We start from the raw sequence: 16,499 nt of genomic DNA, 5'->3' as shown, positions 1-16,499 counted from the left end.
TTTCTCCAAACCTGGGGAAAAGGAATCTTCCTTTTTAAAAAGCTTTCAACACTATAATTGAAGCCAGCATCTGTTTCCCTATTGTTCTTGCCTTGAGAAGTACTCTCTACTGCAGGGGTGTCAAACATGCGGCCCAGGGGCCGAATCAGGCCCCGCCCCCTCGGGGCTCTTATCAGGCCCCCGAGCAACTGGCTGTCATCTGCTTCCTTCACCCTCTCTCTTGCTTCCTTCTGCATAACAGCTTGCTTTGCTCAATCGCACAGCAGAGCTACTGAGCTAAGTGTCTCCCCTTTCTATTGGCTTAGACTCCTCTCCCTCCTGGTCCCCAAGGAAAGGAAGGAAAGAGACAAAGTTTCCTTTGCTCAGTTCCCTAGATCCCATAGGATACAATGAAAACACCATTAAGATCAACAAGTGCGAATGTTTTAAGCATATCTTACGTTTTTAAATAATCTTTAATTATGTTTGTCTGTGTCCTTTATAAAGTTTATCTCTCTGCTAGATGGCATTACACCTTATGGCACACATGGCCCGGCCCAACAAGGTCTCATTGATGTCAGATCTGGCCCTCATAACAAATGAGTGACACCCCTGTTCTACTGTATACCTTGAGTGTGGTTCCTTATCATGCCCCAAAAATCACTGTGTGCATCCACTGCATACATATAGGAGTACTGGCAAGTTCCCTCTGACATTCAGACTGGTGTTGCCTGAACTTCCTGTCCTGACACAAATAGGCGTCTCTCATGTTTCCTTGTATTTATCTTCTGGATTGCCTTCCCAGATGCTTGAGACCCCTGTCCAAGGCTTGAACCTGTAAGCTCCTGCTTCACCCTCTTTTTCTGCATCTCGCTTCCCTCTCTTTGAAAGTTTTAAAACTGAAGAACTTGAACTGAAAAAAACTAAGCTTTTTTAATGAAACAAAGAGAGGGAGCTTTATCAATGCAGTATGATAACAAAAATTGTTTTTCCACAACAATAAGTCCATGCACCACAATTTTACCTTATTTTTCCTGGGCTGAAGCAGCTGCACATTAAATATCCTGGTAGATAACATCACAAATTCCTTCTGCTGCCTCTAAGTGGAAAATTTTAATTTAGGCTTCAAGCTACTTATCAGCTTCTCCCCTTCTACATTTTTCTCTTTGTGTTTTGTAATTAAAACAAGCCTGAAAACATTATTTAAACGTAAAAGGTATTGGCAATGCTGTGTTTCAAATACCTAAAGGAAATGTATAACATTAGGTGCCAACGCAATAGCCACCAAAGCTCAGGGCTATGGAACACAGGAATGTAAACAGAGAAAGGAAAGGCTGATTTCTACTGCAAGGCTCTGTGCATCAGCAGGTAAACCAGGACAAAATATCAAGACTCCCAGATAATATGGAGTTTCTGTTCCCAGAAGCCATTATCCAAGGACACTGTCTGTTTTTGTCCTGATAGACTGAAGTTTAACACTGTCGCTCAACCTTCACTTGGGATGCAAAAGAGCTCTTGCTGTGTGCAGAGAAGGAGATTCTGGGATGAAAAATGTTATCGGGGGCAGATTGCCTTCAGCAGTGAGCAGCAGTCTTGTAACAAGCTTATTTCTGATAGTAATTTGATTTTTGTAAACTTGGGGGTAAAGACATCCATGTGAGGAGAGTGGCAACCAGACATGCTGACTACAGAGAACCTCTACAGGCAGGGACACTGAGCCTCTGAATACCACTGCTTGGGGGGGGGGGGGGCATTATGAGATGGGCTCAGTCTCTATGGCCTGTATGCTGGCCCTCCAGGGTAACTGGCCAGCTGCTGTGTGGAACAGGATGCTGGACTAGATGGATCACTGATTGGACACAGCAGGGTTCTTCTTGTTGGTGAAGATGCACAGCTTCAGCTATGAATGTAAAACTGGCTCACTGCTGTTTAGGCACAGAAACAGCCTTCTTGCCTGGTATGGGCTTGAGGAGGAAAGGATCCAGTTCTTTCAGTCTACATTAGAAGCTGCATCCGCACAGCACGGATTGGCCAGTGCTTGTGCCTCTTACAAAGCCAACTTCCATCTCTCTCTGAACAGATGTCAAAGACTAAAAACTGTGTAAATAGCATTAAGATAAACAAATATTGCCCTTCCATTTCTGCAAGGCACTGCAAGTGCTTCAGTTTTGAAAACACATGAAAATAGAAGAAAAGGGAGGAATGGTAAGAGTCATATTCCAGTATCAGAAAAGCAGTATGCAAACAGAGTTATGCATCCTAATCCTATGCTTGTTTACTCCCCAGTAAGTGCATACAGGACTGTGGCCAGAGAGGTATAAACATTTTAAGAACATAAATCTAAAAAGAAAAATATATATATATTTTTGTTTTAAAAAAATCAAATAATGTCCATCACACATCACCACACAGAGATACGTTTCCTCACAGGCAGATTATTGATTTGGCCTGGAGACAGAAAAGTTAAAACACAATTTCTCTAAATCCCCCATGCTCTCAGGTGTCAGATTCTGGACCCCACAATTTACACGCTGGGGCATCGAAAGAAGATATTCTTCCGAAAGAAGATATACTGATTAAACTGAGAAACTCAAAATCAATTTTACTCTGATGCACCTTTTGTCTTTCATCCCAGACATCCCAACGTGATCCAAAAGGTTATTTTCCAAACCTTCCAACCTTAAAAGATGATGCTCTCTTTAAAAAAAAGTTGTTTTACACTCTAACCTTTATCAGCTACAAAGACAAGTGAGGTATTGCAAGCATATTTCAGTTTTTAAGTTCGGATGAACATTTTTATTACCCTCCTTGGGCAAAGAGAAAAGGCATAAATATTTTAATAAAGAACAAAATTACACTAGTAAGGCAGGTTGGAACACCTCCAAATCAACCAACTCTTATGAAGTTCCCCTGGGCAAGCTTGCTCTTCTACATCTCTCAGCACTGATGTTGAGAAGTTCCCTACTTCTTTGGGTGGCATTTTGAGAAATGGAATGGTAAGAGAATCCTCCAACCATGACAAATCATACCATAGAGTACAGGAAAAAGAAGAGAAAGAAATGCAGGGACTGGTAGCAGCCCTGTGTATACGCTTCAAGGTTCATTTTTCAGCAGATCATTCGGTGCATGCTCACTGCACCTTTGATGTGGCTTCTCTTGAGAAATTCTGATGAGGCACCACCGCACAGAACTCATGTTCTCATGGCATTTGGCCTCTTCCAAATAATGTTTTCCCAGAAGTAAGTCTGTAAGGCTTCCGAATTGATTCTGCTTAGGGTCACTACCTCCTTTCAAGGTTCCAGCAAGCTTCAAGAATCTCAAAACAGACGCTTTACCTTTCACTTACCAACACTATTTATTTATTTGTTTAGATTTGTATTCTGCTCTCCTTACGAATGGGCTCAGAGCAGATCACATCATAGATAAACAGATACATTCACAGAATATATATTTAAAAATTTAAAAGAATTAGTAATACAGCCTAAAAACAGATAACTGTATGCAGGGGTTATTTTGTAGAAAAAGAGGTGCCAGAGCTCATTAGCAAAACTCATTTGCATATACCACACACCTGACATCACCGGAAAGTGCTCTAAATTATATCAGCCCAGCATCTACCTTAAAATGATTCTTGAATTAGAACTGTCATAATAAAACCTTATTTCCATCATACTTTAAAAATTCCTTTTTTCCTATGTGGCCACAGTGGCATGATGAAGATTTCCATCTGTCTGCTTTATATGTTTTGGCTATTTCCCCATTTTTTTTTGTGGGGAAGAATATTAGAAAGTTTGTCAAATCTTAGAGTGCAGCAAAATTCTCACAAGGGTTTTGTACACTGGAGCCCAGAAGCAAGTATTGGGATGGGGTCATAAAGAACACAATAAAATGTAGAGGTTCCGGAGCTTCGCTTCTGTGAGCTCCCACTCAAAATGAGGCCTGACAGTATGACCACTAAAAGGCCCCAGGATTCTTGACACTTCACTGAACAACTGGAACGGCAACTTCAGAACTGCATCAGCAGCTAGTCATCATAGCTTCGCTTTCACATAAGCAGAACCAAAACCCACAGGCAACTCACCCTCTTTCACCGCCTCCCTAATTGTAACCCACTCCAATGAGACGTGGAAGCCGCTGCCATGCACGTCCAATTCGTCCTTCTCCACTCGCAGCAGCAGTACACCTACAGAATGTGAATTGGCCTTCACAAAGGAGACGCTGTGGACAATAACAAAGGGACTCTCGAATTCTTCATTGAATAATATCTGAAAGAGAGATGGAGCCACTTCAGCTATGGTGGTGCTTTCTGAATGCACAAATGTATACTCTGAATGAAACAGAACGTCCAGAGTCAGACACAAGGTTACAGGAGGAAGTACCTCATTAACTCAAGTCAGGAATTACAGACACTCAAGAGATTTCTCTTCTCCCACAGAGGAAGAAAAGGAAAAAGACAAAGAGGAGGACGAAGAATTAATTCTAGTGCTTTTACATTTCATCTATTTTCTAGTTCTGTCCTGTCAACAAATGAGTGGGTGATATAGGAGCTCGCAAAACCTCTGACTCTGTATCCATAGACCATCTCCCCATTTTCAAGGACCAGAAACAAGCTGAGGGGCAAGGCTTTGCAACAGGGGCATAACATGGCCACCATTTTTGGAGAGGGCCTTATCAGAAACTTCAGCTGTGCCCATTATACCCTGAGGACTGAAGCTGGTGCTGTGACATAACTTTCAAAAAGCTGGGGTTCCAATAAATGATCAATAAAGGAAACAAAACGTGTTTAGAATCTGGACACGTGTCTCCTTGTTTTTTTCTGGCGGCACTTGACAACCAGAAGACCTACAGTGTGATTAGAAGGATTTTTTTATAGTTCGGTGCCTTTTGTTAGTTGGAAAACTGTTTTGTGAACTGCTTACTGAGATTTGTGCAGCTTGTGAATTTCTTCCAGGGGCACTTGGTAGCTGGAATACCTACAATTTGACTAGAAGAATTTTTGGACCATTTTGGTGCCTTTGTTTTATCTGGAAAATTATTTTGTGAACTGCTTATTGAAAACTGTGCAGCTTGGGATTCTTGTTGTTTTACATGTACTGCACCTTTAAATGAACCATTGTGCTTTAGTATATGTTGTGCTTGGCTCTTGCTGCAAGCCATTGTGAATAGTGTAACAAATACATATATGTATGCTTATAAGCACATTTTGAATATTTGAATAATTATTTGATGGATCTACTCCCCAGTGGTTTTTCTTTCCTGATGGGTATTCACACTGGGGGATCCCTTCATTTTGGTTTGTTTTTGCAGCCCAGAAAAAGGCAGGCAGTCAAAGACTCAGGGGAAGATTTTACTCCACTTTCACAGCACAAATATACTTCTGTCAAGAAACTGCCACTACTAAAACTGAATCAGAAAATTCCTAGTGCCAGTTCTGCCTTGTCCATGAACTCCCAAAGCAGGCTTAGGAAAAGCACTATTTAAGCCTCAGCACGTTGCTCTGCAAACTGAGAATAATAATATTGACTTGCCTTACAGGGTCACCATACAGATTACTGTGCTATTGTATGTGAAATGCTTTGAAAACTCTAAAGGACTATAGTATTGTTACGTATTTTTACTACTACTATACCTTTCACCATGACATGAAGAATTAAAAAAAAGATTATTTCTGGGCTGTGCAAGGATGCAAGAACACATTTTGTCATTCAGAATTTCTGACGATTTTGCTCAGGGACCCTGGGCTTCTGGGAAATCCAGAGAGGAAAATGGAACTCATAACATTGCCTAAAAATGCTGCTGATATAGTGTTATTATTAGCATCCCTCTAAAGCTAATTAATGCTGGAGTGCTTGCAAACTTCCTCCCGCCACATATAATATTTAACTCTCCTCATGAATTCGGCCGTGGATCTAGTGACTTGTGCACCAAATCAAATTTCACATTTCGAGAACCAGCTACATTAAGTGAACGGCACGCAAAGGTGCACATCGAAGAACAAAAATAACCTCAGTAAACGGGAGACATATTTTTTTGAGCATTCTATAAATCTTTACAATTTAAAGAAACAAGTTTCATGTCTCAGTTTCAACTCAGGTATACTTTTATCGCTGGGATTAGTAACTAGTAACATTTAAATAGTTTTTATAGCAATTATACCCAAAAACTATGAGCGGGGAGAGAAAATTTTATTTCTGTGTGTTAAAAGCTGGAGCCTCCACCATTCATTTTATAACTGGACTTCCAGGCCCTGGTGTGATCCCACTTCTTCTTGAAGGTATAATATGAACTGCAAATAGACCTGCTTAAACATAGGCACGGTTTGGACGTATTGGCCAAGCCACAGGCTAATTTTTCCATCAGCAAACTGAACTTTCCCGCCTCCTCCATCCTGCTGCAGCCCCCTGGTAAATGCTGCCTGCAAGGGGGGGAGGGCAGGAGAGCCTCAGAAAGAGCAGGGGTGCATGTTCTGCATTGGGAAGGACAAATCAGTGGAAACCACCAGTTTAGTCTGGAACCAGCCCTACGATCTGCCATGACATGAACAAATCTTCGGGGCCACAGAGTAATTAGTTACTTCCTCTGTGTGTAGGCCACCAAGCCGCAGCTGACTTAAGGAGACCCCAGGGCAAGAGACAAGCAGAGGTGGTTTGCTTTCCTCTGCAGAGAAACCCTGAAATTTCTCGGTGCTCTCACATCCAAACAGTAATCAGAGTTTTCCCTGCTTAGCTTCTGAGATATGACTGAGATTGGGCTAGCCTGGGCCATTCAGGTCAGGGTTGTTACTTCCTCTCTTCCTAGAGAGCCAGTTTGGTGTAGTGGTTAAATGTGCGGATTCTTATCTGGGAAAACTGGGTTTGATCCCACACTCCTCCTCCTGCACCTACTGATGTGACCTTGGGTCAGCCACAAGCTCTCACAGAGCTGTTCTGCTCAAGAGCAATTTCTGTTAGAGCTCTCTCAGCCCCATCTACCTCACAGGATGTCTGTTGTGGCGAGGGAAAGGCCACTCTTGAGTCTTCTTCAAGTAGTAAAGGGTGGGGTATAAATCCAATCTCTTCTTCTCTAGATATATCTTAACTGAGACACTCCAGCATGCAATTATTCTGTCAACCAGGATTACAAACCACAGCCCGAAGCTGCTTTGCACCCTGAGAATGGTAGGGTGGTGATAAGCATAGGCCATTGTTTGCCAGTTCAAATACAACAGCAAATTATTTTTCTTCTGGTTTAGGAAACGTTCCCAAAGTTTAGGAGCTACCCTTATTTTTCAGCCTTTGGAGTTTAGTATTTTAATGATCCTTGTTATTACTATCATCAAACCTAATCTCCAGTTTCTTGTCATTTTTTAAAAAAACTAACATAAAAGGTTTGCGATATAGCCTGGGTGGTGAACTAGAAGTTAAGATTTATCGCTCACCTGAATAAACTGTACTTTAGAGAATTACCAAAAGGTGCTTACAAAAAACAACAGATAAAAATACTAAGTACCACAACTGAATTTCTAGGTGCCACAGTGCCTGGGTTTTGTTGATTCCAGCAATAAATTCTCAATAGCCTTGTAGTAGTAGGAGGAGGTAGAGATTGGATTTATATCCCGCCCTTTACTTGGAGTCTCAGAGTGGTTTACAATCCCCTACCTCTCCCCACAACAGACAGCTTGTGAGATAAGTGGGGCTGAGAGAGCTCTGAGAGAACTTACCCAAGGTCACCTGGCAGCTGCATGTAGAGGAGTGGGGAATCAAACCCCGTTCTCCAGATTACAGTCCACCAATCTGAACCACTACACCAAACTGGCCCTCAGTTACTTCATTTATATCCCCCACCTTACTCCCCCAATGGAAACCCAACATGGCATACATTGTTCTCCTCCCCTCCATTTTATCCTCACAACCCATTGATGTAGGTTAGGCTGGGAGTGTGAAATTGGCCAAAAGTCACCTAGCTGGCTTCCATGGCAGAGTGATTAATTTGAATTGGAGTCTTCCAGATCTTTAGTGGGGCACTCTAGTTTCTTCACTATAAAAACTATAGCATTCTTAAAAAATCAAGAGCAATTGTGAAACTGATGCATTTTCTGGACTGTACTCCAGTAGAATAAGGGGGGAAAGTTGCGCAATGAAAAATCTGAGAAGCAATTCAAGACAGCTAAGAACCCGGAAGGCATTAAGTAGCAGAGGCAGTCACTTGTAGTTTTATCCTAAGCACTTCCAAGCAGTGAAGGATAGAAGCAACAGACCATTCATTTTAAACTTCTACGCCAACGGGAAGCTGTTATGTTTTCAAGACTCACTTCCCATTTTTCACAGGCATCTTCTCCACGCTTGCCTGTTCGGATCAGATACAGCCTCCCCGTTCCATCGGAAAGAGTTACCCAGGCAGAAGACGCAAAATGCATCGACGCACAAAGTCGATTATCACAAGCTGTCAAGTCTGCAGGAAGCCTAAACACTTCTCGCGGCTTTTTCAAAGCAGTATCCTGTAAGTGAGAGACCAGGGGGTGGGGGGTGGGGACTGAAATCATTATGTGAAGATAGCAGATAAGTGCATCTTTGAGGAACAACACACAAATATATTCTTGCAGCAATTATATGGATTTTTATTCTAGCATAAACTTTTATGCTCTGCAGCCCACTGTGTCAGAGGCAACTGATTAACACTTTCTGGTTGAAGCTTTGGGGGGTGAGGTGAGGTGGGGTAACATCTGATTTGCATTAATCCAGATCTAGACACTGATTCAAGATGTAGACCAGGGATGCCAAACATGCAGCCCGGGGGCCGAATCAGGCCCCCGGTGGGCTATCAGGCTCCCAAATAACTGGCTGTCATTTGCTTCCTTCTCCCTCTCTCTTGCTTCCTTCTGCAAAGCAGTTTGATTTGCTAGACTTGCTCAATCGCACAGCAGCTAAAGAGCAAAACTTCTATGTTCTCCCTTGGGGAGGAGGGGGGAGAGAGAGCTTGCTTTGCTAGACTTTCTCAATTGCACAAGAGAACTACTGAGCCAAGCCCCTCTTCCTTCTATTGGCTGAGGCTCCTTCCCCTTCTGGTCCCCTGGGGAAGGAAGAGCCAGAGCTTCATTTGTCCAGTTCCCTGGATCGCATGAGAGAGATACAAAGGAAGCATCTTTAAGACCAATGAGTGCTAACATTTTAAGCATGTTTTAAGATTTTTTAAAAAATTATTTGTGTTTGTGTGTGTCCTGTTGGCCTGACATGGCCCGGCCAAACCCGACATAACCTGGCCCAACAAGGTCTCATTTATGTCAGATCCGACTCTAATAACAAATGAGTTTGACACCCCTGTAGACAATTCACAGCACTAGTGGAAGAGAGCCGCTGTCCTTGTATGAGAATTCTGAAATGCCTGAGGATGGCTCCTACCTCTCCATGCCCACTTTAGAAGAGCAGCATATGGACTGAGCTGAAGTCACGAGAGATTTGTGACCAAAAAAGGGGTGATGGCAAACCAAGAAAACCATTTGCTACTGTACCATTAATTCCTCACCAATACGCAAGAAGGGTTAAGGACTTAGAAGAGCCACAATGAAACCAGTGAGGGACTGTGGCTCAGTAGTACAGCGTTTGCTTGGCATGCCGAAGGTCCCAGGTTCAATTCCCAGCCTCTCCAGTTTAAAGGTAGGAGGTGATGGGAAAGACCTCAGCCTGAGACCTTAGAGAGCCACTGCCAGTCTAAGCAGACTATACTGACTTTAACAGACCAGCATAAAGCAGCCTCATGCGTTCAACCTAAATTATGAGTTACACCCTTCTAAGTCTACTGACTCCAATGGATTTAGAAGGATGTAAGCTGCTGAGGACCACATCACTATACAGCTGTTAACACAATACATCTAGAAGAGGTCTCAGCTCCCAAAACTGGACAGCTGACAACCAGAGGGCCGAAGCCGGTCTGTAAATGGGTGCCAGTTTGTCAACCACCAATCTAGGAAATATCTTCTTCAGCATTCAACAGTCTCCTTTCAACTACATCCTTGGGGAGGGGGCAGTGTTGGACAATATACTCAACATACACTGAGTGTTATCTGCTGTTACGGTTAGCAATACACGCTTGAAGAGGATAATGCCTTCAGAAAAAAATACCCTTTTCACCTGAAAGAAGAGTACGTTATTTAAAAAAAACAAATTGCCATTCATCTTTATAGCACATCCTTCTCCTCACTCGTTCATACAAGAGAAATCCACTCATTATTGGTATGCCACCCTCCGCAGATGTGCATTTCAAGCTAAGATTAAAGCAGGTTCCCTGCATTTAGTTTTGTGCCTGTGATTGAACTAGAAGTCTCTAGGAATTTCCTCAGAGCTGAACACTGTGGTCTTAACTGTGAGGCTATCAATATTATCAAGAATGACAGAATTAAAAAAAAATTCACTTTAGCTCACCACATCAGAGAAATACCTTTTAATTAGAATCAAGCAAAGTAACACGAAGCATAGAACAAGTTTTGATATCTCCAAAATTTTTCACCAGACTGGATGTTCAGAGGAAGGGAGATTAAAAAATGTTCCACAAAATGATGGAAAAGTTCAAAGTCTGTTATTACACTTTCATCCCACCTTCTGATTAGAAACTCAAAGCTGTGTATATGCAGCTACCCTCCATTTTATCCTCCTAAACCTTAACTCTGTAGGGAAGGTTAATCTGTGAGTGGTCCATAGTTACCCAGAGAGGTTCCTGACCGGAGATTCTGAATGTTGGTCTCTGTATTCCCACACACCACAGAGAATAGAAGAATAGGTTTTATGCCCCCTTTTTCTCTACTTCAAGGAGTCTCAAAGTGGCTTACAATCACATACCCTTCTTCTCACCACAACAGGTAGGTGAGGTCAAGAGAGTTCTGAGAGAACTGTGACTGGCCCAAGGTTACCCAGCAGGCTTCATGTGGAGGAGTGGAGTACCGAACCTGGTTCTCCAGATTAGAGACCACCACTCTTAACCATTACACCACACTAACTCTCTCTCTCTGTGGACTTCAGGTAATACATAATGGAGACCAAGAAGCACCACAGATTTAGATTATATGGTCCTGCAAGCAGACACTATTGGGACAAAGAATAAAACAAGCAAACCTAAAGACAACTGTTTATAAATATCAAAGCCAACAGTTAATTGGACACTTCTTTGGCACCACCTCATATCAAGAAGGGGGAAGGGAATCTTTGGTTTTCATTGATATTCTCCCCGCCCCCTTCAATAGTGTATGCATTGATGGTGCATGCATCCAAAGCATCTGGTTGACTATTGCTAGAAACTGAATTTTATGTTATGTGAACCAAAGTCTGTTCTTACATAAGAGAAAGTAGCTGAATTTTGTGGATGTGTTTAATCCCAAGTGCACCTGAACTACAATAGTCAACTTTTAAAATGAGTCTGTGGTTATGGATAGGGCTATGGAGATTGATTTCATTTGCAAACCACTTCTTTGCTGTCCCCTAAATATTAGCTCCATCCTGAAGTCAGTACTCATTTTCCAGGGTCAAAGAGACTTTCAACATCAGTTTCCAAGGCAACAGCTGTGTAACAGTTAACACTGCCTATGAACTATTCATTTCTCTCTCTGGCATATACACACACACAAGCACACAAAATGACTTCCTGACCCATTTGCTGAAACAGCTTGAGGATAACTCAGAAGCCATGCATCACTTGGATCTGTAATTCCCAAGTCTGTAGTAGACATGAGGAAGGTTAAAGCTCACCACAGCCAAAGCCAGCAGAAGCACAAGGTGAAAGTGAAGAAAAGAAATATCTTTCAGGGCATGCATAATTCGCGCCCCCCCCCCCCACAAAAGCAGGCCACAGAGAGGTTTGCAGAAACAATAAGATCAATTTTTCCACTGAATTCATTTTTCTCAGCAAAACCAAGTTTTGTAGGAAGACGTGCCCTATTTTGGCCTCACTATAAGCCTCAATTATATACTGATGGAGGTGCGAGTCTTTTCAACAACAACTACATCCTACCTATGAGAGCCGCAGAACTGTATTACTTATCTCTTATGATGCCTAAAAGGGGAGGGGGGCTTGCGTTCCTAACTGGTCTGTGATGTTTCGTCACACCAGCCTGACAGTATTTCAGGATGGGTAGTTTCTAGTGCATGATTCTCAACATGATGCCTCCTGGCACCAGAGTGCTTGCCAACACCTTTTCTGGTACCCACCTAGAGTTCTTAGAAAGTGGGTGGTTTGTCCAGCAAGGTTTCTGGTTAGCTGTACAGATTTTTAAAACTGTTGCTTTGGCAGCAGCTGCTACCACTGCACAAGGATCTTCACTGTGTGACTGAAGGGAAGCTGCAGCAAACATAATTACAGCTCCCCCCGGGCAGCATTTTGTGGTTGTGCCCACCACACTGTGTCAGAATTCCAAAGGTGTACACAGGTGCAAAGAGATTGTTCTAGGAAGATTCAAGACTCACAGCTGGTGGGTTCAACTTAAGTCCAAAATTAGGCCACTGTGACTCCACTGCCTCTTTGGTCTTTCAGTTCCACAGCCTCCAGAATACACTTGTCCATCCATTCCACCGCAGGCCAACGGAGATGCCCTCTGCCATCCTCATACTACATATGAACCCCAACACAGACAGTCAAAACACTAGATGCTGAATTAGAACTCAGGCACTGCTGATGTTTCCCAGAAGCATCTTGCCTGTTGGAGCATTGACTATTTTTAATTATGCATATATGGCATGCTACACTGCTAACTAAATATCTAGGCAGAATCGAAGGCATGCAAAACTTGAGCTTCTGTCTTCTAGTTCTTCTTTGGAACAAAGACGTACCACATCAGCGATCAGCCTAGTGAACATCTTTGTTGGCCATGGGTGATCTTTCGAGCCATCACGTGTGACGACATGGACTTTGATCTTGCGAACCAGTCCATCGGTGCTAGTCAAGATCTGATCCACAAGTCCCTGGTCAACCTGTTCCCCCTACCCGACCAAATTCTGTAGGCTAGCTCTCCCCCACTAGCCTGTGAACTATGCAGCCCTTTCTCCTGCTTCTTCTCCACTTCTATCCACTTGTCTATCTACTTCCAACTTTGTGCCAGGATCCTCAACCTACTTGCCTTTCTAGTCTCCAAGCTCTCCATTTGTGCAACAATCCAGTCTCTAACTAACTTCCAGACAAGCCCACATGGTCCCTGTTGCCTCTACAGATACTTTCTGAAAAATTGAGGTTTACTGCATGGAGGGCAGGGAGTCCAAGCAATTAACTTCTAAGTGGCTCTGCTCACCTTTAAGGTTAAGGTTATGAATATAAGAAAATGTCAAGGAAACGGTTCAGCAGTTAGCGATTAGATTTTAGATGAAGTTTTAATTCTTTATTCTAGTTTTAATCTTTGGAAATTTCTTATCTGTAGTGTGCGTATGTGTGTGTGTGAGAGAGAGACAGAGAAAGAGACACAGAGAGAAAGAGACACACACACACACAGAGTTTTATAAGTATATCTGGTCTAAGGATTGTAATATCAATAAACTAAACTAATATAAGAAAATCCTTTCTGGATCAGACCAGAAGCCAATCAGGTCCAGCATTGTGTTCATACAGCGGGCAACCAGCTGCCTCTTAGAAGCTCACAAGCAGGATAACTGCAACACTACCTGCCCACCAACTGAGAGAAAGAGGCATCCCGTCTCTGGCACTGGAGGGAATAGATATTCATTGTGACTAGCAGCCACTGACAGCCCTTCCATGAAAGGAGCTATTTGCCACCTTTGATCACAAAATCTGAAGCATCTGTTACTTAAAATCACCATATTTTCAGACGATCCAGAACACCTAACCGAGAAGCGCGTATATAAATTCTGCATAAGCTCAGGCAAGCGTAGCAACAAGACAAAATGGCAATTCCTTCTTTGTGTTCTTAAGCAGAAGCAGAACTACAAAGAGTGGGGAGCAGATGAAAATGCATGCCATCCTTTTTCCTGCTGGGACTATTCGAATGGAGATTAGAGATGACAAGAGTGTTACAAGCCTATCTGAGACATCTGAATGCCTAAAGCCTAAGCTTCATCTTCAGATAAGGAAAACCCCTCCCTGGCCTGCTGTATGAAGATTGGACCATGCAATTAATTTCATTTGATGGTGCATTAGGATTTAAAGTGCTAGTACAAAAAGTATAATATTTGATTAGCAAAACAGTGCAATCTGTAACAGCCAGTGAGGTCAATATTATGGACTAGTGCAAACGTTGTTATGCACTGTTATAAACAGAATCAAACAAGGCAAAATCCGGGTCATGCAATCAGGGGCAGTGTGAAATGTGCAAACAAAATACACAGGACGTACTGAGCAGGGCTATCTATGATAGGGAACTGTGTTGTTTATACTGTTCAATAAATAATACCGATTAGTTGGTAAAATCAAGGAATGTAAAATGTTGAAACTAGACCCCCCGGGGAAATCACATAATGTATATAATTTTAAAAGTGTGCATCTTAATTACGCCTCTATCCCCAAGCACAAAATTTCTGAACAACAAATCTCTTTTACCCATCAGGAACAAAGTAGGCATATGAAATTACGTTGAAACGTTGTAGCAGTTTTTAAAAAGTAAGCGCTTGGGAATACTAAGGATGCTAAAAAACAACAATAGAGATGAAAAAAGAAGTACTTTTATTAGGAAAAAAATTAAAGGACATTCTTTCGCAGGGCCTGTAAAAGAACTGTTCTGCCAGGCCTTTGGTTGAGGCAGCGGGGGTCACATTATACGGGCCTCCTCTGCCCTATCCAGCCTGGGTTACTTCGCCATCCCAACCTGCACCACAGGCTGAGGGCTGGGCCCAGTTATTAACATGATGACCCTTTCTGGAGTTACATACAGTTATATCCCTGAGGTCTGATGCATTACCACCTTACCACTTTGTAGATTAGTTGGGTTTTTAGCTTTTAACTGAAACTATATGGAAATTGCTTTATACATTTTAGAGACGCATTCAGTGTTCCCTCTAAGCTGAATTAGTGTGAGCTAACTCACAGATTTTCATCCTAGCACAGGAAAAATGGTCCCAGAGGAAACTAATTTATGCAATAGCTCACAACTTTAATGCCAGTAGCTCACAAAGTAGAATTTTTGCTCACAAGGCTCTGCAGCTTAGAGGGAACATTGGACGCATTATACCCTGCCCTGAACCTGCTTGCAGGGAAGGGTGGGGTTAAAATCCCATAATAAATAATAAGTAAATGAAAAAATAACACAGAATTTTTGAAAGAAAAATTATTCCAAAACCTAATTTTTTGAAGTTGTGGTGGTGGGGGGAGAATACTATAGCAAAAAGGTCCTTATGCTCTAAAAGAAAAGACTGACAAGCCCAAAGATTAAAAAAATTGATAAAATCCTTTCAAGCTTATGGAACACTACAGGAAAAAATGACAACTAAGACAAAGGTAATCAACTCCACAATAAAAAAAATGAAGTTATTGAAGTTTACAGCACCATATTTCACTTTCCACTAGCTTTTAGTTAAGCCATACCATACCTTGCCCATGATGCAGTGCCATATGGCAATGTGGAGCAATGGGTAGACCTATTGTGGCTTTGAACAGTGCCTATCTAAAACAGCTGCAGTGAGTGCCACGCTTGTGGGCGCAGGGCATTTAAATGCAGGAACAGAGAAACCTGTCAACAGCGACCCTTAATTTTATCTTAACCCACACATTTGTGTGACTTCGACTCATTATTCAAGACGTGTGGGGTTTCTGACAGAAATAGGCAGTGCTAAGTCAGGGCTGATGTAACCTTTGCTCCATGCTCCACATACATATGGGGATGGGCAGAGACAAGTTTTTGAGACTGAAGTTACGAGGGAAATAGTTTAACAATGCAGAAAAAAATGATGCCCTTCTCTAACTTTCTTCTGCTTGTTTTTAAAAAAGAGGGAACAGAGAGAGAACCTCTTAATAGGTAGATGCTACTTTACAGGACTGTGTGGGAAAATAGACATGCAAGTGTTTTCTCTTCATGCTGCCCCACCAATTTTTTCTCTTTTTTCCTGTGTTTATCGATATCAGTTTTCATCTTAGATTATTCATGCATACATTCCTTTCACTCCTCCTCAAACATCAAGGTCAAGAGCGTGACTCAGTTTGGTGGTCTCCAGTGACACCCACAGTACTTCTATGGCATTCACACAATGACTGAAGAGCCTTTACAGTGAGGAAGCTGATGCCTTTACAAAGGCAACGATCTCACGCCTCATTCCATGTCTTAGCAACAACCTAGCTGAATGTCTAACAGACATAGGACTGGGGATCTAGAGACAACTGCTAGCATGGTCTTGCGGTTAGAGTGTCAGTCTAAGATGGGGGTCCCCACCCCAACCTTTTTGAACCTATGGGTGCATCTGGAATTGTGACATGGTGGACACAGCTACAAAATGGCTGCTGCAGGGGGCAGAGCCAGCCACAAAATGACTGCCACACCTTAGCTTCAGTTTGGTGCAGTGGTTAAGTGTGCGGACTCTTATCTGGGAGAACCGGGTTTGATTCTCCACTCCTCCACTTGCAAC

At 42.4% G+C, this 16,499-nt stretch overlaps 1 protein-coding gene across 1 annotated transcript in view; it reads right to left on the bottom strand.

Moving 5' to 3' along the window:
- Positions 1 to 16,499, bottom strand: part of NUDCD1 (NudC domain containing 1) — a 69,048-nt gene that overhangs the window by 44,505 nt on the left and 8,044 nt on the right. Inside the window, exons 3-4 of the mRNA XM_060243316.1 lie at positions 8,270 to 8,455; positions 4,061 to 4,244 (exon numbers count right to left, since the gene is read on the bottom strand). Of these exons, the coding sequence (XP_060099299.1) occupies positions 4,061 to 4,244; positions 8,270 to 8,455 (370 nt within the window). The remainder of the gene's footprint in view (positions 1 to 4,060; positions 4,245 to 8,269; positions 8,456 to 16,499) is intronic.

Source organism: Heteronotia binoei, chromosome 7, assembly GCF_032191835.1.
Source record: "Heteronotia binoei isolate CCM8104 ecotype False Entrance Well chromosome 7, APGP_CSIRO_Hbin_v1, whole genome shotgun sequence".
NCBI lineage: Eukaryota > Metazoa > Chordata > Lepidosauria > Squamata > Gekkonidae > Heteronotia > Heteronotia binoei.
The sequence above is the reverse complement of the archived record's forward strand: the minus strand, read 5'-3'. Positions and strand labels throughout refer to the sequence as shown.